This window comes from Centroberyx gerrardi, chromosome 20 (genome assembly GCF_048128805.1).
Source record: "Centroberyx gerrardi isolate f3 chromosome 20, fCenGer3.hap1.cur.20231027, whole genome shotgun sequence".
NCBI classification, from domain to species: Eukaryota; Metazoa; Chordata; class Actinopteri; order Beryciformes; family Berycidae; genus Centroberyx; species Centroberyx gerrardi.
In genome coordinates this window covers 13,021,256-13,048,407 of record NC_136016.1, presented here as the reverse complement: position 1 = coordinate 13,048,407, position 27,152 = coordinate 13,021,256, and the positions used below count along the sequence as shown (strand labels likewise).

Below are 27,152 nucleotides of genomic sequence, written 5' to 3'. Positions count from 1 at the left end.
TCCAGAAACATATCCTTGAAATCTTCCAACAATTGTGTTGTTGCGACTTTTCGGGCTGCAATAAAACTCAAAGGATGGCTTCACTGGAGTCTGCTGAATCGCAGCGACGCGGATGAAAAGATATTAGTGAAAGATATGATCAAGTCATAATGATGGACCGGGTTTGAATAAGAAGACGTTTTTTGTGACACTCCTGAGAATTATGTGAAAAAGGGTCTGGAAAATGCGTCGCATATGCATCTTTCTGGTGGAGGTAAGTTCTGTGCGTTTTGCGCATAGGCTGCTGACCACTGGCTCCTACCAGACTTCAGCCCATCTTCCCTTCCACGGCTTTTACAAATGTAATCAAGGAAATATAAGCAATCGTTTGGTTATGATGGGCAGACTTATTTCCACGGACTTCAGCTAAGTGTAACCTGGGGGCAGCCTATTTAACAGATATCATCCCATCCAGATGTTGTTTTGGATATTTGCCCCCATCTTACCACTATTTAAAAATGTTCCATTAAAAGCAAAAAGCCTTTCCCTCAGCTAAAAGGGTTGAACCACAGAAATCCAAGCCTTGAGCTTTTTGGATGTTTTTTTCATCCCCACGTTGCTCGACAGAGCTCTTAATATTATGGACAATCTGCATCATATTAATATCATATTACTTTTAAATACAGGCAGAAGTTGGGTTGCTAGTAAACACTGAACCATGGTCCAGTACTTAAGGTTAAGATGGCATGAGAACGCAAGTAGCTTATTTCCCATCCCAAGTGACATGATTCTTCACTATCTGGGACTAAAGGCACACATCCTTCCTTTAATGCTGATGCTGAAAAACCTGGATTTGGGACACTGAAGATTAAAAACAGTTCGTTAATGCAGCAAGAGCAGTCAGTGTAAAACTAATATTTTACTTCCAACACATAAATAAAAGGAAACTTATTGATTTTACGTATTTAAATGTATTTTTAACTTATCAGTCAAATTATCTCAGAAAAAAAGCTTTTCCAAGATCAATTACACTTCAATCAGTAATTAAATCCTCTTTGTTTTATGACAAACAAAATGGAGAGCCAACACAAGCAACAATAAAGACATGTGGTGTGGTGCACTCAAAAGAGACATCTCTGCTTACTGATGTTATTACAGATGCCTGAGGTGAATTACTTCATCTACCTCCTACCCATTGTGTGAGAAAGCTGCAGCACTAAGAATAGTCAAGAATCCTCTGAACCTTTTTGAAATCCCCCTGCTTTCTATTCACGGCGTGTTCCCATTGTTGTGATTTAAGACCATGGGCCCCAACTTCACTCCCGTAGGCAGCAGCACACACACCGCATGCCTGCTAAGGTCAAAGGTGAGGCTCGCTGGAAATACTTAGACCTAATCTTATCAAAGTGTTGCAGTCTCAAATCACATTAACAGAATTGCAGGCTTGTTTTAGCCTATCAATTTACATCACAGCTGCTGGTTGAGCTGTAATTACTTGGAAGGATGTGGGCGGCTAAGCAGCAGTAGGCTACTGTACCCTGATACCTGGCCAGACTCACTGAGCGTGAAAAAGAAGCAGCCGGGGATCGGGAACCTGTCTTTGAAATCTGGGGCACTGTAGCATCTTATGTGATGTGATTAGATACACTACAGGTATTTCACTGTGCTGTAATCATCAGGTATGAATGTGCATTTACACAAGAGTAACATATTTTTCAAAGCTAGTGAATCTTCATTAATATTAAAGCAATATTCCGCTTACCGCCATGAAAACCAGAATATAAACTGCTCACCAAGATCGGATGCAGCTGGACGAGTTTGTAGCGTTCAGATTTTTACTTCCCATTCATTCGAATGAGGTCATGAAAATAGCCTGAAAACTGACATTTAACACGTTTGTGAACAGTTTCAACAACAGATCCCGCTTTTAAGATGACAAAGCAGTCCTGGGTCCGTCCTCATTTTGCATTTCTATTCTTGGTTTACAAGAAGTAGATCCGGACTCCCAAACAGGAACTAGCTCTCCTATCAATAAAAATGCTATCTGGCGAAATCATCTTTTAAAACATTGGACCAACAGTCAATTGAAAATCACAGTAGCAGGATCTGTTGTTGAATCTGTTCACAAACGTGTTAAATGTCAGTTTTCAGGCTATTTTCGTGGCCTCATTCAAATGAATGGGAAGTAAAGTCTGAATGCTACAAACTCGTCCAGCTGCATCCAATCTTGGTGATTCGTTTATATTCTGGTTTTCAAGGCGGTCAAGTGCCGAATAACCCCCATGTTAAAAATAAGTGGAATATTGCTTTAAGGACCATTATTTTCTAATGATTACAGCCAAGTAAAATGCCATATGGTTACTGTTTTAGATGTTGCATTATTCATAGGTGTGTTTTATTTAAAGAGGAAACATTGGGTTTATAGGTAATACAAGCTGTCTCCTGTGCATCTGGATTACAAGTCTACTGCAGACAGTTGTGCTTCATAATGATCCACTGCATTAAGCGTTAACCTAGTTTAAAGTCACTTAGAGTAGCCAGATTTGTTAAACTAAAAGAAGAAACTGATGGCATTAAACGGTTTCCGGTCTTTTCTTTTTCTCTCTCTCATAAAGTGGCAGTGACAGATACTTACTGTCTGCCAGTATGGATCAGTGGTTTCTAGTGTTATGGCAGCAGGAGCGACACCATGCAACATGTAGTGCAATACATTTTACTCTCTGATTGGCAGTCGGGTCGCCAACCTCCCTGGATTGGACAGGAATTTCCCCACAATCAGTCTCAGTCCCCCAGGCTGTAAGAAATCCATATTCAGGCGAATTTTGACACCAAATTCAAAAAGTGAGCAGATGAAATATTAATTTGGAGCGTTCCATTTCAGTGTTAAGCAGATGTTCTCATTTAAAAAAACTTGAATATCGGTTCTTGCCTATTTTGGCCTGGGATGTAAATGGGGTCAATATAGCCTTAACCGTGGTTGGGAACCAGTCTAGTGAAAACACACTAGCACTTTTGCCACATTAAGACCCAGCAGAAACAGGCTCATGACCCATTTTGGGTTGACAACCTTAGTTATAGTATGAGCCGCCTAGAACAAGAACATGCAAGCATTATTTGAATGCCTGGTTGCATATCCCAAGTGCTTTCTCTCCTCACAGACACTAAGTAGGCTACAGTACTGCAACCAACCATGTGCTTCATCATAGCATGACTTCAGTAGCTTATGCCATTTTCTGTACGTTTCACCACACTTGAGGTATGTTCCTCTTACAGTCTCTACACACACACACACACACACACACACACTGTTTTGGCAGCAAGTAAAGATTTATATCCCGATGTGCTAACTGAAATAATTCAAATGTAACATGACATCACTCTGAGGCAGATAAGGCAACAAGGTCACTCCTCATTTTTTTATTGAACCTTGAATTCATAAACATGAAAGAGTGTTGACAGAGAAAATGATTACAGACAACAAAGTGCTTCAAATTAGGAGCATTGCATTAGGCAAGAGGAGTTGTTAATACATGCACCATCTGCCCAAGGGCAACAACAGTCTTTCCATTCAATTCACTACAACTTCATTTATTCCACATGGGGGAATCAAATGGGCACAGCGAGAAAGATTAAAAACACCAGGAAAGCACCAAGACGTATTTATGTTTTCCACTGAATCAATGAGTATCACCTGTCAATTATATGAGAATTAGATTTGTTAATGATGCTTGTTACATGCTTTGGCAATATTGTTTGTTTGTGAACTGTCATGCCAATAAAGCACCTTGAATTGAATTGAATTGAATTGATGCATTACCATTGGGACTTTTCTCTGTTTGCAGGTGTCTGCCATCATAAGCCTTCTCCCACCAGGGTCTTTGGCAGATTTGACCTGTGAAGCTCTGCTCATGCTGTCAGGGAATATGTCATGTAAGTCGAAGCCTAACATCAGGAACACATGGACATTTCCTTTGTGCCAGTACCATAACCGGCTGTTTCTTACCACAGCACAACTAGCTGTAACAAGGTTTAAAAAGGAAGTATGGTGCAATACAATCCATCTTGAATGTTCACGTATTCGCTCACAGAAACAAATGTATTGCACATGTGTACGCACACACACACTTATGCACAAATACACTAGTATTGCTACACTTGTGAGAATATTGCACTGATCTGCATTCATCCCCAACCCATAAACCTAACCACGAAATGCCTAACCCTCATCCTAAATCAAGACCCTTGTGGATATTGGCAAAAGTAGATATTTTTGCTCAATGTTTGTGTAGACCTCACAAGTACAGTAATAGACCTATACACACACACCACAGTAGCCTACAGCACACACACACACACCCCAACACACAGAAATGCACAAATGCACAGGAATGATCATTTTGTTATTTCCCCCTTGGCAATAACTTTAAGGCATCCCAAGCCACTCTTAAAGCAGCAACACTGCAGTAATAATACTATCTGCATTATATGAGCATGCTGTCACACAGCTCAGTAGTAGCTGTATATTATGAGGGCAATTAAAAAGTTTTGTAAAAATGCTGCGTTCCCATTTTACTTGTGTATAGCTTGATTAACTCATTTCAGTGTTAATATACAAAGCAAAGGGGTGAAAACGTATTGGTAAAAGAAAAAATCTCAAAGCACAAGAATTCAGCATCAAGTTTGCCCTCAAGCCCCTCCTCCTTTCCAGATCCTTTTTATCTAAATCTTCTTGAGTCATTACAGCAATAATAGCATGGACCTCGGGGCACGTCTAGATTCATATTCTCTGCTATGGTCCTGTTATTGCTTGGGGAAAGGTCTGTCACCAGTGTTTACCGTTGCCCTTTAATGTTCACCCTTTGTAGATGTTAACTTGGATCTAATGAGATTTTCCGTAGCCTCCTCTTCTAAACTCTTCAAACAAGGATCCAGGTTATTGATGAAATTCTCTCTCTGGATTGCAGTGCATTCATTGGCATCCTGGAACCAAACCTCCAGCAATGTCACAGGTCAGTGGAGCAGCGGGTTCTCAGATGTGTGAAACTGATTCCTGCCCGTTTACTACGAAGTAAACGTTGTTGTGGAATAGTCCACATGGGGAGCAAGTTTGATCTCATCTCCGATTATAGGGAGTAACATCAAAGATAAGTGCAATGCTGGAAATAGACTTGGCGTCGTGCCGCAGGAGACAACGCTCAGCGCAGCGCAGGAGTAATCATTAAAGCCTGCGAACACAAACGGCTTATTCAGCTCCGCCATTTATTGCCAAGATCATTGAAGCATTGTCAGAATTTCACCAAGGCTATATGTAGTCATGAGCTATGCCGAGTATGCATGTCTGCGTCTGACATTTATGTCCCCACTCTGCAGTCCCGGGACTCTACTGTGACACCTCCATCGATGGCATTGGCACCTGCTGGCCCAAGAGCAGCGCGGGGCAGATGGTGTCGCGACCCTGTCCAGAGATGTTCTATGGTGTCAGATACAACACCACCAGTAAGTCCACAAAGTCAGCCCCCCACCCACCAAACCAGAGTGCGGCAGTGCAGCAATACTGTAGCTGCAGCGACAATAGATTCCAAAGATGATTTTTTTCTTTTCCACTCGTCTTCCCCTCGGGCAAATCTTGTTTACGTACAAATTAGCATGAGCATACAAATTAGCAAGACACACAAGAGTGTAAAAAAAACAACATGCATACACAAAGTAGGACTGCGGCAGATAATTCTTCATGGACTGCTAGAAGAAAGGAGCTCAAAAGCGTGATGCGTTTTGGAAGCGAGAAAAGTAGTGCACCCGCTGTGAGGACTGGTGTTTGCAGGCGGACTAAAGGTAAAAGTAAAGTGGGACGATACACTAAATGCGCTTCAAAACACCTTTACTGATCTCTGAAACGCTTGAGCCGGTTAAAGCCTTATTTCACCTTTAGTAGAGCACTTTAACTTTTCAGCTTCCACACATCGACAGACATTCAGGAGCAGTCAACCTCTGACATTAGCTGTCCTGGAGATGCACTAGTGGCCTTTTTACCCAGCTCTTAATATCAATAATCAAAGTCAAAATTACTGCTTGAAGCATGATCTGGAACATGGAATGAAATAATCTGACCTACGTGTAATTTTCCTTGTAGGTGTGTTAGAAATATGATTTTTAGGTTGGGATTTTGTGAAAGTAAGAAAGTGGTGCAGAGGTTTTGGTAGCTGACTATTCTTGAACTCAAATTGGGGTCTGGGGGAACCCAAAGGGGTCCTTGAGGTGGTTCCAGGGGGTCCCCCGACAAAATGAGGAATAGTTTGATTTCACCATAGTTCACTGGAACTTATCCCAATTGGACAATGTATGAGAAGGGCTATTATAATAATTTAATTCACTCTCACCGCTATTATCTCCCCAGATAAAGTGTAGGCAGTTATAAAATTCAATACAAAATCACCAACACATATCTTCCCATTAGGGGGTCCCTGGGACAAAATCGTATGAAATGGGGGTTTGTAGCCTAATGTATGTCTATTTGCGGGTCCACAGTAAGAAAAGATGTAAAATAACCCTGGCTCTAGAGCACTTTGCAGGCCCTGCAGATATAGCTTTTGGCATAAATTCAATTCAATAAAAGTATGATATAAAAGCAAATTTCTAAAAATGTGTTTCACGGTAATTTAAGGCCTTAAACCCCCATAGGACCCTTAGGAGCCACTGCGGAATTAAGGACTACAGTACTTGTAAGAGAGAGGGAACGGCTCCATGATTCAGCCTGAGCTCGCCAATAATTTGACATCCAGAGGTTCATTTCACCTTGGGGATTAACATAATCTTCTCTGTTCAAGCATAGCCTAACAGCCTAGAAAAAAGCCTGCTCATCATCTGACATTACCATTCAAGGGCTCCAAAAGACCACAAAAGGTCAAAAAGTATGCATATTCGAAGGGATTCAGGTTACAGGATGGCAGCCTATTTATGCTGCTTTATGGGAATTCTACCAAATAAATAAATTCATGCAGGATTTAGACTTATTGAATTTCACTTTCCTCCGTGATATTAGCACTGCATTGGACACCATGGGCTTGTAACAGCACTACTGTGTTCTTAAGGTGTATTTTTAGTATTAATGTATTATGAATCATCATTAAATATTTGATATTTTTCATAGAGGCGGTCAGAGGAGGCTAAGAAAGCTCATGCAAGTAATCACCAGCACCTGACCTGTTAATTGCTGCAGTTTAATAGACAAAATGGTCCACAAAATGCATTTTTCTGCAGAAAGTACATCTGTTTCAAAGGTAGAAAAATTTCCTTTATCTTTGTAGACTGTTGTAATGCACCAGTTTAGAATCAACTAATTCTCAGTTTTTATTCAAGGTCTTATATATCAAGCAATTTGCGCTGAAGCTACCAGTTCCTTTCTGCTGTAACATTGCATCAACGCAGTCTCTTCATCATAACGAGGACACAGAACTCTGAAAGTATGTTTAGATTTTTCTTTTACCATCACGCTATTCATCTTAAACACACACACACACTGAGCAGCAGAAAATGTCAGAAAGGGTCTAATTCTCTACAGACTAGGTGAACAGATGAGAGAGTTGGAGCGCAGAGCTCCCTCAGATAACTGCACTCTATAATATGATTCTCAGGGTATTACAGGCAGAAGCCTTTTTTTCTTTTTTTATAATCTGATGTCTGTCTCCGCAGCTAATTTCCATATATTTAAATGACAAAATGAAGACGGCAGCATTGTTGTTTTCATGTGAGCTTTAGTGCATTGTTTTAATTGAGTGTGCTACAAGCAGGTTTCAGATGGTATCAGTGGGATTTGAAGTAGATGATTTCAGAGGGAGGACTGTCTCAACTTTTACAGTTAAGAGGTCTGGCTTTTTAAAAGATGTGTAAAAGCTTTGCCTTTTAATTTGAAAGTGCTTGACATCTTGATGTGCCAAAACAACACAGATTGTCGAAAGATTTAATTGTGTGTCTCCCCACGCACCAGTATCCTGTCTCAGCTAAAACACTCTCCAAGGATTGTTGGGATTCAGGTTGAGCAGACTGTAACCACCAGCAATATTAGTTTCAACTCCCTTTCATTGGTAACTGATTTATTGCCACCAAGAGACAGTTGCTATCAATTTCAGTGTTTCTATGCTACAACGTGGCATCAGGAGTTAATCTACCATCTTTGCCTATTTGTTAAAGCTTATTTTTAAGCAGTTCCTGCTTTACTAGACAGCACGGTGCAAAGAGACAAGATGAGATGAAAGATGGGAGAGGCAGGATGACATGACAGAGGTCATGAACCGGACTTAAACCCACAATATTAAATCTATTCAGCCACTGGCATGCCCCCATCTTGACCTACTTGCATAAGACACCAAAAGTAAGAAGACTGCATATAATTCACAGTAGATTACCCACAGCTGGTACAGTAGGGGGAATAGTATTAGCCACAAGCCAAATGCTGGCAAATGTTGTTGTTGCTATTGTGGCTGGTAAGGTTGTCTGCATTGCCAACAGTCACTGTGACAAGTAAACAACTCACATGTGGACATTCTGCTATTTCCTAAAAATACATTTGGCCGGTGAAAAATGCAAAATCGAATTGGATTTTTTTTAATCCAACAGCCACTGTGTCTGGTGCTTGAACATGTTCGCTTCCTGCCCTGAATAGCAATAATATGAAATAGCAGTTCCATGAATCAGGATAGAGGTACTGGGCTGGATTTCCAAAATTAGATTGTGACAAATCCTGGACTTAAGTTGCTGAGCCATAGGAGCTTGTTTTCATGTTTCCATTGAGTGCATCTTTTAATCAGAACGAGTACGCGGTCCACATTTATCAAACTGGTCAAATTAAGAGAGCTGACTGAATCGCCGGCCAACGCATTAAGAGCTACAAAGGCGAACGTGCTTGGAACAGACGTCCTGCTGAGACTCTTGATGATTACCGGCCCGGAACTAAGCCTAATTGGAGCTATCAACACATGCTAAATATGCTAAATATCTAATCATTGCAAACTACTGGATATCTTTGATGCTCTCTCGGACTATTACACCGTGTTGTCAAACATATGCATGGGGGGAATGACAGACATCCAGGGGGCGTTGTCCAGACCGTTCAGCCACTGATTCGTGACAGGTGCCCATGGCGCTGCACGCCCTCCTCTTGGTTCGTGACTCAGCCTGGCATAACTATCTTTGTTGTTGCATGTCTCGCCCCACCCCCGAACCCCTTCACCATTTTTTGCCAAGCTTGACTTTCCCTTAATGGTCCCCGGAGGGAGACCAGAGTGCATTTGTATATGTGTGTGTGTGTGTGTGTGTGTCTGTGTACTATATGTGCGGAAGCATGAATGCATTTGTGTGTATGAATGCGCTCATGTTTGTTTATGTGAGTGCCCATTTCACTGACTTGCTGTGAGTTGTCGGGTCTTGCGCCAGTCAAAGCGGATGGCGGGGGGGGGTGTTTTATTTAGAGAAGTGCTCGCGGTCAGTGGGGTGGCAAAATCCCAGCCCCTGCTCATCCTTTTGCTCACTCATAGGGAATGCAATGCATCTTTTTGTTGAATGAGCTCGAGCACAGTGGAGAATTCTTTGAATATTAATTTATGAGTGTATGTGGGGGAGTGGATGGGTAACATCAAAGAGAGAAAGATAGAGAGCGACAGATAGAGTCAAAAGAGATACTGAGTGTATGCATTTGCCTGGCTGAAGCGGTGTGTGTGTGTGTGTGTGTGTGTGTGTGTGTGTGTATGCGCGCACGCCTGCGAAGGTGCATACCGGTGTTTTCTCCTTACAAACATCCTGGCAACTCTCCAGGGCCCTAATAAGTAAGCTCAAATGGAAAGTAGATTATCCTTCTCTCTTTAGACCTCATTCCAAAAAGGGCTATGCAGTACTTTGTAAACCCTAGGGGCGTCTCATTCTGCAGAACCAAACTGAACTGAGCTGTACTGCTCGGGCCAGAATACACACCCAGCGTGAAACTGGCATTGGTTCCCTTCAACATTAACTGCCCTTAATTTCTTAGGAATAGCTCCAGCCAGTTGTCCTTTGGGCGAATTCACCAGGTTTTTTATGAAAATAAGGTGGCAGTCTGGGCTCCCACCCAGGAAAGCAGCGCTGCATGTGCTTCCAGAGGGCAGGTATAACTGCTCATCTGAACACCACTGATATTTTCTATTAGTTTCTATAACTAGATGGGAGCAGTGGGAGACGTGTTTGCCCCCTGCCTCTGTAACACACTACCTGACCATTTCCACTAGTCATTTGTTATTTGCATGTAGAGCTCTTTGAGGTTTTTAATCACGAAAGACACTTATATAATATTATTAACTAGCTCCGATCACTTCATGTGGAAAGTTACAGTCATATACACACTCACTGATTCAATTAAGAAACTCACCTCAGTCTTGCCTCAGGTTTTATGTGTTGTTAGTGAAATAGCTTTATTTGTGGTACAGATAGAGTTACAGCTATAGAGCCAGGATAATTTCCTTTCACACTGACTTCCCCTGCACAGCTCTTCACTTCCATGAACAATGGCTGACCTGCATAAACAAGTCAGCGCATCACATTACATCTCAAATTTATACAGTTTGTTTTGCTCTAGATCAGCATAAGCAACATAGGAATTTGCAAACTCATTTGGTGCTCATAAATTGTTATTCTCTTCTCTGGTGGGGTTGGTTTTAATTGGACCCCTGTACAAAATACACAGAGGAGGAAGATGCTACTTAGCTGCAATCATTAATCCAATGTGTTGAGGCGCTAATCAAGTGTGACTAAATTTGGGTCAGCATATTTGCTTGGTATAGGCCTACAATTAATTTCAATAAGGGACTATTCTGTCATGCCTTGCCACTTCGGTGTCTTTTGAGGTGCACACAGTATCCTCCAAGAATCATCTTTGTCACTAAGCCATAAGGTGCTGCAGTGGAAGTGTATTTGCGTGGACAGCATTGTTTGGAATTTAAATGAAAAGGGAATCAGGAGGGAAAGAGGGCAAATCATTTAGCCTGAGGCTTGGAGGGGTGCCAGTGTTCCAGCCACATGGCAAGGACTGCTGTACCTACTGCTCTTGTTTCCACAGGGAGGATTTAGCACCTGGCACAGGGCAGTTACTGTTTTTAACACCCATTCAGAAACAACAATGTCCCATCACTAAGCAAAGATTAAAATTGATTTGTATTGTAGGCTGCATAGCTACAAACAATGAAATCCAATATCAGCCATCTAAGATAGACGAGACAAATCTGTATGTCACTAATATAACTCCTGGCCAATAACCAGCTTGGCAACAGTCACCCCACTGACTTCTCCACATGAAATCAGTGGTTATTTTAGGGGCCTTGAGCTTGTGACCTATGCAAATAGTATTTTACGATGCTGTCAATGGTTCACTCCCTGCAACCTTAGCAGGGAGTAACCTTAAAATAACTGCAATCTGATTAAGGTGTATTTTACTATAACAAATTACATTATGTATGTATTTGTTATATATGAGGTCTAATTTGACTATGAATGTTGGAGGGGAAACTGGAGAGGAGAAACGCCACTGAAAGTGTACGCTGTATATGTTCACATATAGTTGTGGGAGATAAATCGTTGATTTTTTTCTTCGAAGCCTCAGGAATTGGACTCCATGCCCTCCCTATGTTAAACACACACCCCAGGCTATACAAATGTTTTCAGATTCAGAATCTATTAGCCAATCTGAAAAAACAGGGTCACGATAGAAGTGGGAGAGATTAGCAGGCAACAAATCACACCCGTGTTTGCGTGTTTTACATTATTAAATTAAATCAATCTTAACTTGATTTACTAACTGATTAGCTGCAAGACCCTCTTCCCCTCTTTCTACACATACTGACAGGAAGCTATGCCTTAAATAAATTAACATTCATTGTCTAAAGCACAAGTTAGACCATTACTCATGACATTACTTAAGTAGCAGTTTACTTGCATGAGATCTCAGCTCTCTGGCTCCTCAGTTAATCAGCTATTTTGTAGAATACATTAATGTCAGGCTACTTGGCTTGCTAGTCAACGTTTGCAAATGAACCGTTGGCAAACATAAGTTAGTTTGTAACATATTACATACATAGCGTAGAAGCATTCCTTCTACAACATTGTGCTTTATTGTAAAATGGATGTGTTGGTAATAAAAGGGTTTAGCTGTATAGTGTATATCACCATACATCACTGCAATGGAGAAGCTGGAAGAACTTTCTCCCATTCTCCATGTGATGTCAGGTGAATTTGATTTGAATAGGAGAGGAGGATTATGGGAGCTGTGTGAATACTTGTAGCTACGGTGTGGAGATTCATAGTTTAATTTTCACCATAATGGAACTTTTACTTCCTTTTATTACTTAGATTCTGCTCACTAAAAAGCACTAAAAAACTGACAGAGTGACCTGAGTTTTTCACTGTGACCACAGAGTAATGGGTAAAGAAAGGAGAAATGAACTGAAGTTAGAGTCAGAATTTGTGTATCATAATGTGAAGGGTGACACGATGTATATAGTATAATAATAAGTGGTTGAATTTGGCTTAGAAACATGGGTTACATTTCCGCATAAGCATTTATTTATTCAGGTCAGCATCAGTTGAAGATGGCAGCAAATTCTGTTAGCTGGCAAACGTGGTATTGATGCTTTAATTGGGTGGAAAAATAAGCTGAGTGACCAATCAAAAGCCAAATTTTAATTATTTTGGAAAACCTGAAATATTACTCAGCAGAGACATTTGGGAGCCAAATAAACAACATTTTCTTTAAAGTGAAGAGAAAACAAGTAAAACAGTTGAACTTACTTAGGTCAAATTGATTACTGTATAGCATGTCTAGAACTTGTACTTGTTAATAGATGGCTCTGCTGTTTCCATCAGACATCATGGTTCAGTCAGTTTTAGCCGGCTGAAACGCATGAGTGATTTGTTTGCTCTGCCACTCAGAAGTCAAGAACGTGACCCTGTCCCACTCAGCGAGACCGTCAAGATTTTTGCATGTTCCAGTACATCTCTAAAGCATTGAAGGTCTTGAGGGATCGTCCTTAAGGAATCTAAGAATCCATTATGACTGAAACATCATATTGGGCTGTCCTGAAAGACTCAAATAGTCCTAAAAAGAACTACTGCATGGATCCTTGAGACTCCATTAGGAATTTAACAAGACTGAAAATTACATTTGTTTACAATGTAAATACATGTATCATTATGGTTAATAAATATAGTACATGTAGCAGACATTAACTTTTCACTTTGTCAGAATTCTGAACAGACAGTTTTTTAAACTCTCCCTGATTTTGCACTTGGGGTTTAGTGAATATCACAGACTAGATAATATAGATTTGGGATGACAGTCCCCTTACTCTGTCAACATGCTATTTTAACCCAGCTCATTGCACATCATTGGCCTCAGGCAACCCAATACCTTTTTATCCACTGCCCTTACCAAAAGCCTTTTCATTTTTATTTAAACGTGCATTTAGGGACCTTTCCAAAGTGCAATTATGGTCAATTTATTCCATGTAAAAAGCAGCCTTGTTTAGTGTGTTTTGCCATATTATCCACTCACGTTCACAAACTGGACACAGGGACATTCCTTGGGTAAAAGGAGCCTCTTTGAACAATTAGGGTCTTAACCTCTCATCCTAATCATGAGGATGTTGGTGCATGTTTCAGCTAACAATTTAATTTTCTTTCTGTGCCTTAACTCTTTTGATTGTGTGTGTGTGTGTGTGTGTGTGTGTGTGTGTGTGTGTGTGTGTGTGTGTGTGTGTTAGTCTTAGTCTCTTAGTGTTTTTCAGCTCTTCAGCAAGGCACCTATCTAACCCTCTAGTGGCAGAAGCCAACTGTTTTGTGCGTGTGTTTAAAGCTGCACTAAGCAAGATTTCTGGGTAAAAATACACCTGTCTTATCAGCCTAAATCACAAAGTGGGGCTGCAGTAGAGAAGAGCGTTCCACCCCCCATAATTGAGGCACAGTAGACTCTCCTTATTTGCCCAAATTTATTTCTGGTATGGACACCGGTAGGAAAAATCCTCTGCCCACAAGAAGTGACGAAACGAAACCTAAGAGTGAAATACAAACTGTCTCAGTGCTCTGTCCAGAGAAAGCTGGACTCAGCAGTGTTTTTTCAATGATTTTGTTGCCTCTCTCATCCCTTTGGTATGAAGCATCACAGACCAGCTGGGTTGGTCAACATGAGCATGCTGTGTGCAGTTTACTGATACCACGTTACATGATTTCTGGGTATCCAAAGTTCAAACAGCTTTCGAACAGTTTCCTCTCGCTGACATTTGGAGCCGCCGACATGCAAAGTTGCAGCTTTAACTGGGTCAGTGTGTAGCAGGTTATTCCTGAAAAATAGCACGCCTGCTCAGTAAAGTTACACTGTGTAAATAAATGTAAAAAACAATAACAATGTTTGGGCAGAGGGTGGTAGACTGTCCTGACAGCAGACGTGTGAAAAATCACAGTTTCTAAGACTTCCTCTAATGATATCTCTCCCTATTAGTTTCAAAAGCAGAAAAGGTCACAGTGCCACTAAGAATTGGCTTGAATTGACTTTCACCAAGTGACTGGGTCTACATTGGAGGAGACCAATTGGAAATGGAACCTTTTAGAGAAGCAGATTATAATTCCACACCATTCGTATTTATGAGAGAATTAACCTTTTAACATCAGCCTTTGTCTCCTTCCGCTTCCTCCTCTTCTGCTGCAGATAACGTTTACAGAAAATGTCTAGCAAATGGGACATGGGCTTTGAAGGGGAACTACTCCATGTGTAAGGCCATACTTCATGAGGAGGTAAGACACTGTTCCAATGTGTGTGTGTGTGTGTGTGTGTGTGTGTGTGTGTGTGTGTCCGTCACGATTAATGAGGGTTTTCCTTAACACTTTTAAAGGGCGACTGTACATAGTGGAACAGCAACAAAGAATCACATGTTAATCAACAACAAACAACAAACACAAGGTTAGCGATGAACTGCGGAAGGTTAGTGCCGCAGGTTTATTTATAGTAAATTGTGATGCAGGCCTTGGTTTCCCACGGTGCTCACAGCCTTAAAAGGCCACTTCAGGCAAAAAAAAACACTGAAAATACAATCCGTGGCATGTACTATGGCATCTGAAAGAGCTTTACTGAATGATTCTGGTTCAAAAGCACAATGAAATATTTCAAATTAGCATTGCACAAGTGCTTCCATTGTGACACTGATGTCACCCTATCCTGACCAAGGTTCAGGGGGTTTGGCTGGTCTGGCAGTGGGGGTGGGGGGGTGGCAGGGGGGTTCAGGGTGGATGGGGTGGACTTCCATGCAAATTGTTGCAAAGGGAGTGCTGTTTGTTATGTGATGAATTAGATCCTGAGCCAATTAATTTGACAGCTGCATAATTTGAGGAAATAACAGTGTGAGTGTGAGTAAGTGAGTGTGTGTGTGTGAGTGTGTGTGTGAGTGTGTGTGTGTGTGTGTGTGTGTGTGTGTGAGAGAGAGAGAGAGAGGCGGAGGGTGGGGGGTCTGAAATTGTTGTTAGAGTGTTAACCAACCTACAGCTATTTCTCTTTTAGAAAGCCAAGTGTTTAATTTGGGAAAACGCTTCAAAAAGGACTGGCAACAAGCAAACAGCAAAAACAGTGATTTTCTAAGCAGCGTCGTCCTCTGGCGCTGTGAGCCAGTTGTGAAGCCAGTTGTGAAGGCGCAGCAGAGAAGACAACATGGTTGGGTTTGGTTGAAAAGTGCTGCAGTTATGTTCCCGCAGTGCTCCAGATAGGCCTTTATCCTTTTACATGCCACTGTTTTTTTACATGCTCTCAGCTTCCACCTGGACGCTGTATTGTGATGTGCAGATGTGATGTGCGCACACTGTGCTCCAAAGTACATTTAATTAGGATTGAACAGGGGACAAAACATTCAGACAGAACAGTCTGACCCAGAATCAAGCTGTAACATTCGCATGTGGAAATTTGAAGCCAACTATTGTATGTAAAATATAAAACTACTTAACTTAACACTAATTGAAATATGTGGTATTTTTGTTTTTCCTGGCTTGACCATGTGCTGAAACATAACACAAAGTAAAGCGAATGAATAATAAAAAAGACGATTTGCATAAACATTGCAACCTCGGTTTACTCAGGTTCAAATAAGGTTTGTCACCATGTTTTGTTGTTTCCATTATTTAAGATCGTGTAATCCAAATCTGTGTTCTTTATTTTGTTTTGTTGAGTTATCTTTTTTGGTTTTTTTTTAAAGTGATGCTTATCCTGACAAAATTATGGCATATATAAAATTCAAGCTCATTATGGGATATCGCTGAGGCTAATAGCATCTTAGATGCAACGATCCAAGATGCAGTCATTTGTAAGGTTCATTTGTAGATATTGATCTATGAACATAGATATTGATCTCTGAACAAGAGGCAGCAGTGTTTTGGAATGAAAATCCTTCATTTACTGCTCATTCAGAGTCTCTACGGCTGATGTCCGATCGATCCCTGCAGATGATGGATATAGTGTATCTGACCTTTTAGAATGTGTTTGATTTTTCCTTTTCTAGCTGTGAAATAAATCACTTGATGGGGGGCTGATTGGCATCTGGGGTGGGAGGGGCTGGACACCAACTAGGTTCTCTTTCAAGTTCAGCCAGTATTGAATGGGATGTTTCACGGTCCCACTTGGGAGGAGCAGCTGAGTAGATCAAAGCTTATTGGAAAGTTTGTTTCAGAAAAAAAAAAAAAAAAAAAAAAAAAAAAAAAAATCCTCTTTCCTTTTGGGATTCAGCTCGAGGTTATTTTCTCACACATACAATGAGAGGTTTTGTCATTTTTTAGAGAGAGGGAGAGAGAGAGAGAGAGAGAGAGAGAGTCAGGTTTGATTTTCGACTCTTGTGGCCTACACACTGGGTGAGACCTGCGGCTAGTGGTGGGTGAGTCTTATATTATCCCCTTGTCATCCACTCCTCCTCAGTGTAAACTCAGTTCCCATTTCAAATTGCCGTACTATCAGCCATAAAACCAAATGATCTATTGTTAGCTTGATTCACGTCAGGACTTGTTTCTACTGTCTGGAAAATATGCTGACATTTAAATCAAATTAACTTGTCTTTTTAATTTTTCATGGAAACTTTACAGTGCATACTGAAAGACACATGGCTGACAGCCAGAACTAGAAATGTCTCTTCCGATACTACACCTGCATTATGAAACACCTTGATATAGAGATTAAAGGACTACACTGACTTGGCCCATTGGTCACCTTATGCAATATGTGACATGAGGATTGGCACCAAAATCACCTCTGTGAGCTCTGTCTGCGCATGCTAAGGCTTTAGCTTACAGTATGTTAAGTCATTGTAGGCGACTAGCATTTTCCTGAAAGTGAGAAAGTGAGAAGTTGTAGCAGCTCTAAGGCTGGGTGGTTAGTTCATTTTAATGACACACATCTAAACCTGCCAGGGTTGATTAGGAGATTGGTAAAATAGATATAAAATTCAACAAAAAGATCCACTTTCAATGGCAGATCTCTCCTGCAAGACTTCGAGTGTAACTAAGTTTTATACACTGTTGACTCATAACGGATTCACTAATGATGACGATTGAAATTTTGTTTTCAGAAGTCATTCATCTACAGGCCATAGAATAAAAACCAATACCAACTTTAACTACTAAAAAGGTCTACCCTCATACTTTGAATAATGCTAATCACCTATGATTACTTAACATGCTGTATGCTAAAGCGTTAGCATTCACACCGGACAGAGCTGTCTACCAGACTCATGATTTTGGTGCCAATCCTCTCGTCAGATATTGGGTAAGGTGACCAACGGGCCAAACTCATAAAGTCGGTGTAGTCCTTTGATGTAACCATGTGGGGGAAAACAGTTGGCATTGCTGGTCTTTGTCCACCGGACTTGTAAAGACTTAAAGATATGAGCTGGTGAATGGGACAGATGACGTATTTCAGGGTGGGTGGGGCACGGATTAAAGATGCCCACATTTAATCTGGGCGTAGACACCAGTGGGTTACATAAATCCACTTACAGCGAAGATTACTGTTGGTAGCGTGGGGGAAATCCAATCACAATGGATATCTGAGTCACAGACAGTGATCTTAGGGACTGATTTAGTCAAAAATGTGTCTATGTTCCACTGGTAATACCTTCCACTGCAGTACTGCCACTGGAAGGCCCCATGTGTGTATATATATGTGTGTATGCGTGTGTGTGTGTGTGTGTGTGTGAGCAAGAGCATCCATGTATTCATGTTTCAGATCACGCCAGTCAGTTCTAACAAATTACATTATGCCCAAAATAGAATAAAGAGGATTCTGAATCTTTTAAGCCTTTTGTTATCGCGAATATATTGTTTCTGTAAATCAAATGTGACACAGAGAAGCGACACTCAGAGAAATGCCCTAAAGACTTACACAATTCTGTATTTTTTCCTTCCGTTTTTTTTCCTTCCAGAAAAAAGGCAAGATGCACTACCAAATAGCTGTGATAATAAACTTCCTGGGTCATTGTATTTCGCTGGTGGCTCTCCTCATAGCCTTCTTCCTCTTCCTGTGTTTGAGGTAAGTGTCAGTTCCACTGTCACCAGGCCACTGATAATCCTTAAGACATCCTTGATCTGACAGAGACGTCATATTCTCAAGATCCCTCGTTCAAAGCGCCTCTCGTTCTTATTCAAAAACCGTTTGGTCATGGGATGAAACCTTCCCTATCTCAATCCCGCAGATGTAAAAGGGTTTAGAAGCCCACAAAACTAGGGCACATTTCCCCACAAATGGGAATAATAGCCCCATCTCGGAAAGCAGCAAAAACCAAAACAGTCTTGCGGCGGCCTGGTGGGACAGCGGTGGAGGTGGAATGGGTTTCTCTGACAAACAGGAATAAACCGTGCGTTAAGGAGAGAAAGGTCTTAGCACCGTCAACAACAGCCGTAGCTGTTATCGATCCCCAAGACACCCCCAGGGAGTGCTAAAAGCGTGAAAGGGCACAGAGAGACGTCATAAATAGAAGCTCTACAGGACAGCGTTTATGCACTACTTGTGTTTGTGGGCCACAGTGGTTTGGACAGAGAGGGAGCGAGATGGACGAGGGATAAGGGTATAAATGGCATTTTGGTATAGTCAAGCAGTTTGGCATTCATTACTCACCTTCTTAACTTTGTAATGAGATTGTGCTGAGAAAGGCCAACCCTCCTTTTGAGTTTGTTGTTGGTTGTGGATGGTGGCGCGGGGAGTTGGAAGGGAAGAAGAAAGAGAAAGAGAGAGTGGGATTTTCAGAAGGCATTGAACCAAGTTCATCTTTTAACAAAGGCCCATCTGGAGAAGTGTTCAGCTTTCCTCTTAATTAATACGCGTCAGTCCGTGGTGGCCCCACTGGCAGGCTGCCAAGGGAAGTGAGGTCACGCAGCGTAATGAATACGACTGTTTTAAAAACTTCCCTCACTGCCCTCCTGGCAGTAGCTGCCTCTGTGATACCAAACGAATCGCAGCTCCAATAACACAGTGGGGGTAAATTAGCTGCTAGATCATAGGACACCAGTGATATATGGTCCGCTTTATGTGTAGGTTCGCATGTTGGACCCCCAAGGGCTGCTTTTATACTTCTGTAGAATTCTAATTTATTATTATAAACTGTGTACAACATCTCCATGTGGTTGTTTCTCTGTTAATAAGGTTGTTTTTCCCTTATAGAGTTCCCTAATTTATACATTTTTTTTCCATTTGAAAAGGAACAAAAGTATGATGCCACTGGAAAATTCTTACTCATGTGTGTCTGCACAGTTAGCACAAAGCCGGTGCAAGTGATACCTATTAAGAATTGATGCATGCTAAAAAATAAATCATGTCATTCATGGTTGGCAGAGGAAGAAGCAGGCTTTGCTCACTGATAATGCCGTCAGCTGGTGACAATAAATGAGACTGTCACTACGGTGACCGAGGTTGGTTTGTTCTGTCCGTTCAGTCGTGTGCTTCTATTTTCAACCACACGCTTTGAGGCAGTTGGGGTAGATTTTAATTGTACCCTAAGGTCAATTTATGTACAGCATTAAAAAACATCAGACTCTCAGGACATGACAAAAACAAGAGTACAAATAGTGGGAAGAAAATGTTACTTACTATGCAGAATGCTACTTAGAGGCTACATTTCTTCATTATGAATAATTTTCATCTACATTTTCTGTTTATTTCTTTCAGAGATTTCTTTATGAGTGATCTGATTCAGTAATAGCTAATTATTTTGAGTTTAATTTCTGAATTCAGCTCGCACAAACACATTAACACTCGCTCACACGCACCAGAAGTTGTTCAGGGAGGAGAAAGCGTTCTTCTTCTTGTTCCCTCTCCCTCACCCAGATAGCTCCAGCCGGTCTGGTCACAAGCTCGCTTTTAGGTTACGACTGTCCCAGAAGATTTGCATCTCTCCTCTCAGTATGAAATCACAAACTTTTCCTCGGCGCAATAGGATGTTGTGTAAACGCTGGAAAGAAGCAAAAACGTGTACAATGCCTGAGGTTATTGTGTTCCTCCCCGTCTCACAGGAGCATCCGCTGCCTGAGAAACATCATCCACTGGAACCTTATTACTGCCTTCATCCTGAGGAACGCTACTTGGTTTGTCGTCCAAATGACCATGAGCCCCGAAGTACACGAAAGTAATGTGGTGAGTGGCGGTCTATGGGGTTGATCTTTGACTGTACAAAACAGAAACATTCTCTTATTCTCTATAGGTGTATAGTAATGGGCTGTAACAGGAAGACACTCAGCCAACACTGAACAATTGTCCAACTTGCTCTCACACCCAAAGACATTATTCCTATCACTTAAAGTTTAAGTTAAATTGATTTCTTGATCCTGCAAACATACCTGTGGGAGTCAAGTCTCTATCTCATGTTGCATAGTTATGTCTAAAAAACAATAAGAAATCCCAGATCCGGATCACCACCAGAATCTAATCAATTGTTCCTTGGCCCAAGGCTGATCTGTCCACCAAATTTAATGTATTTAAATCAAATTTAACTTAATCTGATCATAAGTTTTGGAAATATCCTGCAGACAACCAAACAAACTAACAGGGATGAAAGCATAACCTCTTTGGCGGACGTAATAAGCAGCGCAGGCATCATATCTTCAATTTTTCACATCATTTAACACAATACACATTCTCTTGCACAATTAAATAAATCAGCCATTACTCTAACTGTGAGAAACGGTTAACAAAACGATTCATTCTGTAGGTTTGGTGCCGCCTGGTCACCGCCTCCTTCAATTATTTCCACTCCACTAACTTCTTCTGGATGTTTGGCGAGGGCTGCTACCTCCACACCGCCATCGTCCTCACCTACTCCACCGACAAGCTGCGCAAGTGGATGTTCATCTGCATCGGCTGGTGTATGTACATGTCATTTAAAACCGCTACAGCTGTATGAAAACCTTGTAATTCAAAAATGTTGATGTAATTCTTTTGTTTTTTTACTTGTTAAAAGCAGGTTTGGGTCAACTCACTTTCAGCTGAACTTACTTTAAACTCAATTTAAACAAAAAAAAATCCACTTTCTGAATAGACCGAATTGAAAGTCTGATGGGTCCCATGACTAAACGTCCTGACCATAGGACCGCTTGACTTTTGGACATACAAGGATTTCCTCTGGCAGCTGTGAAATGTATTGGTGTGGAGTTCACGAAACACCCCTTTTCACACTGTCAAACCAAACTATGTGGTGCTGAGATTAGGTGTATTGTGCCAGCTGGATTACATTTCCCCCAAGGCAGTGTGAAGTCTCTTTGGAAATGACAGTGTGAACAGGAAATGGCAGAATATTTCAGCACGGCTGTGAACAAAATAAATAGGATCAATTTTTATTTGCTTCACTTAGCTTTAACTCTCAGGCCTCCAGAGCAGAAATATTAATAAGACAGAGACAGAGATATGGGCAAGAGATAAGAAAGAAAAAAATCCCAGCTTGTTCAAGCCATCTGGGGCTGTGAAAGTAGATTTCCCTGAGGTTTAACACTGCACTTGTGGACCATACACTATATGGCTAATGAAATGCATTGTTGCCAATGGCCAGAGACATAGATGACAAGGAGGATGGCAAGGTCTTCCTGCTCCTTGTCAGTGTAATTTGGCAGCGAGAAATGGCAGTTTGTCCGCCTTATTATAGCCCTATAAGTCAGCAAAACAGAAAATCACACTGCATTATCATCAAGCAGAGTCCAGCTTTTCATTCATTCACAAAGAAATATTCAGCTGGTGACAGGTCTTGGCTTGCATCTGTGGATCACAGCACACAACCGACAATTGCTTTTGGCAGCGCTTGGCAGGCACCAGTGCTGCACTGAAAAAAGACAAGGATTTGATATTCCAGTGTGAAATCCCTGGAGTGGTATTATGTGATTTCCATAGCTAAGAAAGATGAAGGAAACTGTCACTTTGTCTTTCGCCTCACAGGTATACCGTTCCCGATAATTGTGGCATGGGCCATTGGGAAACTGTACTACGACAATGAGAAGTAAGCCCTTTGATTTGACTCTTGATGTATTTCCTAGACATGCAAAGAGATTGAACCTCTTCCTGTTTCCCTCAGCACCCATACTGAAGGACGAAGGCAAAGTCAAAGTGTATTGCATTAAAGAGATGAATGTCCATTAATAACCTGCTGTAATCACATTTACATTGTACAGGATTCTTAATGACACATTACCCCTGCAGCCATTTTCACTTTAATTGGCAATGCTCAGTTTGATTGATATTAGTAGTCTCTTTTCGCACCTATTAGATGGGCGATAATCGATTCAACATTAAGGACTGTGATATCTAAAAGGGATTAAATTTGTATTATTTTAAGTTAAGTGTAACTTTGAAAGAATGAATCGCCACTAGCCAAATAAGAAATCGCTCTATGTTTCCCTAACTCGTGTTTTGGGCAAATTGCCAATTGGCAGCCATGTGTGATTGAGGTGTTTGTTCAGCTAAGCCATTTTAGACCCCCAGAGCACAAAATGGGAAATTAATGCCAACACATATTGGACTTGGAGGGGCATTTATTATTAAGGAGGCTGAATGACAATGCAAACACACCTGAATGAGATGAGAAGTATGCATGGCTGATTGCTATTGTTGACATTTCAGGTGCTGGTTTGGGAAGCGAGCTGGAGTGTACACAGACTACATCTACCAAGGTCCCATGATTCTCGTGTTAGTGGTAAGAGATTTTTCCCCCAATAGTGGTTCTAAGTGCAGAGGCTGCCTTATCTAGAGCTGCCCAGTGATATACAGTAGTTAGTCTTCACACTCTCAAAGAATGTCGAGCAGACATGAAATGTTGGATGTGCCGAAACATTCTTCATCTCCGTAACGGTAAATCTGAGGTTCTAATATTTTGCCTACCAAGTGTAACTTATAAATCTTAGCCACTTGGCAGTTTATATTAAAATGGCTGCCAAAAATATGGGAGTAATTTTTGATTCTGCCCTGAATTATGAGAATCCGATCCGTCCAAAGGGATGTTCAGTCTTGTTTCTACCTGTTAAGAAATATCTCTAAAAATAGGTTACTTCCATACTTTTCACACTTGGAGAAAGAGATTCATGCTTTTATTCCATCTGGTATTCACTATTGTGAATCTCTGTATTCTTGCTTCAACCATAAAGCTCTCTCTCATCTACGACTAGTTCTGAATTCAGCAGCTAGGCTTTTAAGTACAGATAAGAGGAGAGATCATATAAGCTGGACATCCACCCACCACCTCAATCTCAAACATAACAAGACTGGGCCTAATCCTGCCGTCTGCCGTCTCCATCAGCTGCGACAACACCCCCGTGTTACCCCGACTCCTCCTCGCACCGCTAAGAACCTCCATGTGATCCTAGACAGCCAACTCTTCAGCAAGGCTCACATGAACGCCGCAGCCTGATCCCGTAGATTTGCGCTCTACAGCATCCGTCAAATCCGGCCCGGCCTCACCGGGGACTCAGCCCAGCTCTTTGTACAAGCTTTAGTCATCTCACGTCTGGACTACAGTAACTCCCTCCTGGCTGGGCTCCCAAAATACTGTCTTCAGCCCCTATAACTCATTCAGCACACGCCTGACCAGTGCCTCTGCTAATACTCCCCCCTCTGCAGCAACCTGGCCATGTCTCCGCTCGATTTCGACCCCCGCTGGGTCCCCAATGGTGGAATGACCTTCGCATCCCAGCCAGAACAGCGGCTCCTCTATCTTCTGTCGCAACCTGAAAAACTCATCTCTTCAAGCAGCACTTCATGTTCGCCTCTCCCCTACCTTGCCGTTTCCCCTAAAGCACACACCCTCCTCCTCCCGTATCACCCTCCTGCTTGCACTGAAAATTCGCTACTCTTGTTTACAATAATCCCTTCTGCCTGGCTCTTATTTCTTTACCTAGCATTTGATCCTGCAGGATCATTCTAGGGTCACAGGAATACTTGCGGTATCTGTTGTCAGGGTGCTGTGTTTTGAACCTTGGCTTGCTATTGGTAGCTTTTCACAATATGTTGGCAATAAAATTATCTACTACTATTACGATTATGATTACATAAAGGAAGTTATTCAAATGTTAATATGAGCACTAATGTATGGGGTTGAGTAAAGACTAGCAAGATGGATAAACCCTGAAAGATTGTCAAGCATCTGCTCAGGCCAAGGTCAGGTCAAGTGGACTCGGAAAGTATTCCTATAGCTATTTTCTCTGCCATGTTTCATCATTCACACCTATACTGCTCCGTCAAGGGGATCACTTGACGCTTTTAATTTTGTTATTGCACTTCGAGTACTTGTTGCATTGTGGGAAAATTACAATTAACACTTCAGGTACGGTAATCGAAAAAAACAGCTTATTAGCATTATTAGCATTCACTGAACACAACTGATACACTGGCTGGTAACTAGTTGAACATCTGGTGTATCTCTATTACAGACTTTCTCATCAATTTACCTGAGGTCTGTAAAGGGAATGGAGTGCATAGCAAGGAACAGTCTCCTTAGGCATACCACTGTAATGTCTTTATAAAGAATGACACAATGCTGTGTCTGATTTCCCCACAGATCAATTTTATTTTCCTCTTCAACATCGTGAGAATCCTCATGACCAAACTGCGAGCCTCCACCACATCTGAGACTATTCAGTACAGGTAAATTGAATGTGACTTCAAGAGAAAAATTGAAAAGAAAATGTTTGAGATACTCCACTACTTTTATTTTGATGAAGCAGTAGTGTGTGTTTTATACTTAATCTTAATCAATGGTGTGTGGTCAGGGGATGCAAGAGGGCCTTTTTGGGCCAATGCAGCGTGGGTGAAATAAAATATTAAAGACAGTAAGACAAAGTAAGACAAAGTGCTATCGCCATTCTCCATTCAGAAGGGTTTTGGTGCCTGTACAGATGTCTGTGTGTCTGTCATGGCCGTCTGGTCACCGGTCTCCTTATCTACAGGAAAGCTGTGAAGGCCACACTGGTACTTCTTCCTCTCCTGGGAATCACATATATGCTGTTCTTCGTCAACCCGGGGGAAGACGAGATCTCTCAAATCGTCTTCATATATTTCAACTCATTCTTAGAATCCTTCCAGGTATGTTTTAGTTTGATTTAGTTAGCACACACAGTGCATTTGTAAACGTTTGAACATCCAAAAGCTTACAGGGATGAGCTGCTATTACCTGAGTATAATGTCATCTTTTTGTGTGGATGGATTTTTTTAAATGCAAAATAGACAGTAATTGTAATGAGTGGACAGCGGAAACCATGCTCCTCTCAGGAAACAATTGAATAAATGGAGTGTTTGTGATAAGCTGCAGCGTGTGCGATTAAAACGGGATTAGAGTTGTTGATGCGTCGGATGCCCTCCATTTGATGATGTTTTGTTCCTCTCCTTATCTCCCTCTCCCTCTCTTGCAGGGCTTCTTTGTGTCAGTATTTTACTGCTTCCTAAATAGTGAGGTAAGCAGAATCACATCTGCTATTGATCTAACATTTTATGTTCCCTAGGCTCAGACCCTTATTTATATTTCCCAACTTTAGGCCAATTCCCTGCTCCCTATTTAGTGGCTGTTGCTGTGTGTTAATGCTGAGAATTGGGTGATGAAGCTCGAAGCACTTGTATTTAGGGCACAATTAAGACTTGTCATGTGCCAACATAAGTGACATCAATTTCTACACTATGACATTGTCAGTCCTAATTTGTTTCCATGGACAAATCGGGGATGAAACTCACTCAAAATAGCACAGAAATATTAAGATACATGCAAAATATGTCAGCTCTAGATATTCAAGGTATTCTTAAACTAGGAGAAATATGTAAGATTAATTTGTATAAACAAGCAGTTCTGATGTTTGCCATTGTGTGAGCTTGGAATTATCAGGTTCTATCTGACCTTTTTTGTTTTTTGTTCTACATACTCTTAATCTTTGAATGTTACTTAATGCGTATACGTGTTGTTATTTTTCTACCACCAGCCATGTCCTGTAAAATAACAGATATATAAAGATATATAAATTGCATATTCATCCAGTTTCCCATTGAAACTGAGGTTATAAACAGCCAGATAGAACCTTACAGAACCAAATCCGGATAAAACCTAGATAAAACCTTATATTTCCAATCTCACAAATGAGTGCATTTACATGTACACCAATAGCGCTGATTTGGATATGAGCTACGATATGAGCTAGAATACAACATGCATGCAAATGAATTCATTCACCAATAGGTTTACGGAATGATCAATCAGCTGATTGACCAGCCAGCTTCCAAATTCCTATGGGTTGTTCTCGACAGGTACGGTCAGCTGTGAGGAAGCGGTTTCACCGGTGGCAAGAGCAGCACTCTATCCGGGCCAGGATGACCCAGGCCATGTCCATCCCCACTTCACCTTCGCGGGTCAGCTTTCACAGCATCAAGCAGTCCACATCGCTATGAGAAAGGAAGCCAGCCGTGTCCTAGATGCGTGCTTTGGGAGAAACCTCCAGCTATGGTTGTCATCATTTTCTGCCACATCACTGGAGTACACTAAAGCACTTTCTGAGCTGGGACAAGGCTAAGAGAGTGAGAGAGACTGCATCAGTCTCCCAGAACTCAGGAAGGACATTAAGCAGACTTTCAGGGAAAGATGGATGGGGACAGGGGTGGAGGACACTGCAGACTATATGATATACGAGGT

The 27,152-nt window shown here is 41.4% G+C and overlaps 1 protein-coding gene across 1 annotated transcript; it reads left to right on the top strand.

Annotated features, from left to right (window-relative positions):
- The first annotated feature begins 223 nt into the window (after positions 1-223).
- On the top strand, positions 224-26,942 carry LOC139911622 (corticotropin-releasing factor receptor 1-like). The gene is made up of 14 exons (XM_071899175.2): positions 224-253; positions 3,822-3,909; positions 4,944-5,000; positions 5,350-5,475; positions 14,696-14,781; positions 18,438-18,544; positions 20,521-20,641; positions 21,216-21,369; positions 22,430-22,490; positions 23,111-23,183; positions 25,041-25,126; positions 25,429-25,564; positions 25,891-25,932; positions 26,771-26,942. The coding sequence occupies exons 1-14, from the start codon at positions 224-226 to the stop codon at positions 26,909-26,911; spliced, it is 1,308 nt and encodes a 435-aa protein (XP_071755276.1). The 3' UTR covers positions 26,912-26,942.
- Positions 26,943-27,152: the final 210 nt, after the last annotated feature.

What these genes read in the sequence shown, in the direction of transcription:
- LOC139911622 (XM_071899175.2), top strand. Translation starts at nt 224, where the DNA reads ATGCGTCGCATATGCATCTTTCTGGTGGAG. An exon ending in TATGCATCTTTCTGGTGGAG is followed by an intron (nt 254 to 3,821) that starts GTAAGTTCTGTG and finishes CTCTGTTTGCAG; the next exon opens with GTGTCTGCCATCATAAGCCT. An exon ending in GCTGTCAGGGAATATGTCAT is followed by an intron (nt 3,910 to 4,943) that starts GTAAGTCGAAGC and finishes TCTGGATTGCAG; the next exon opens with TGCATTCATTGGCATCCTGG.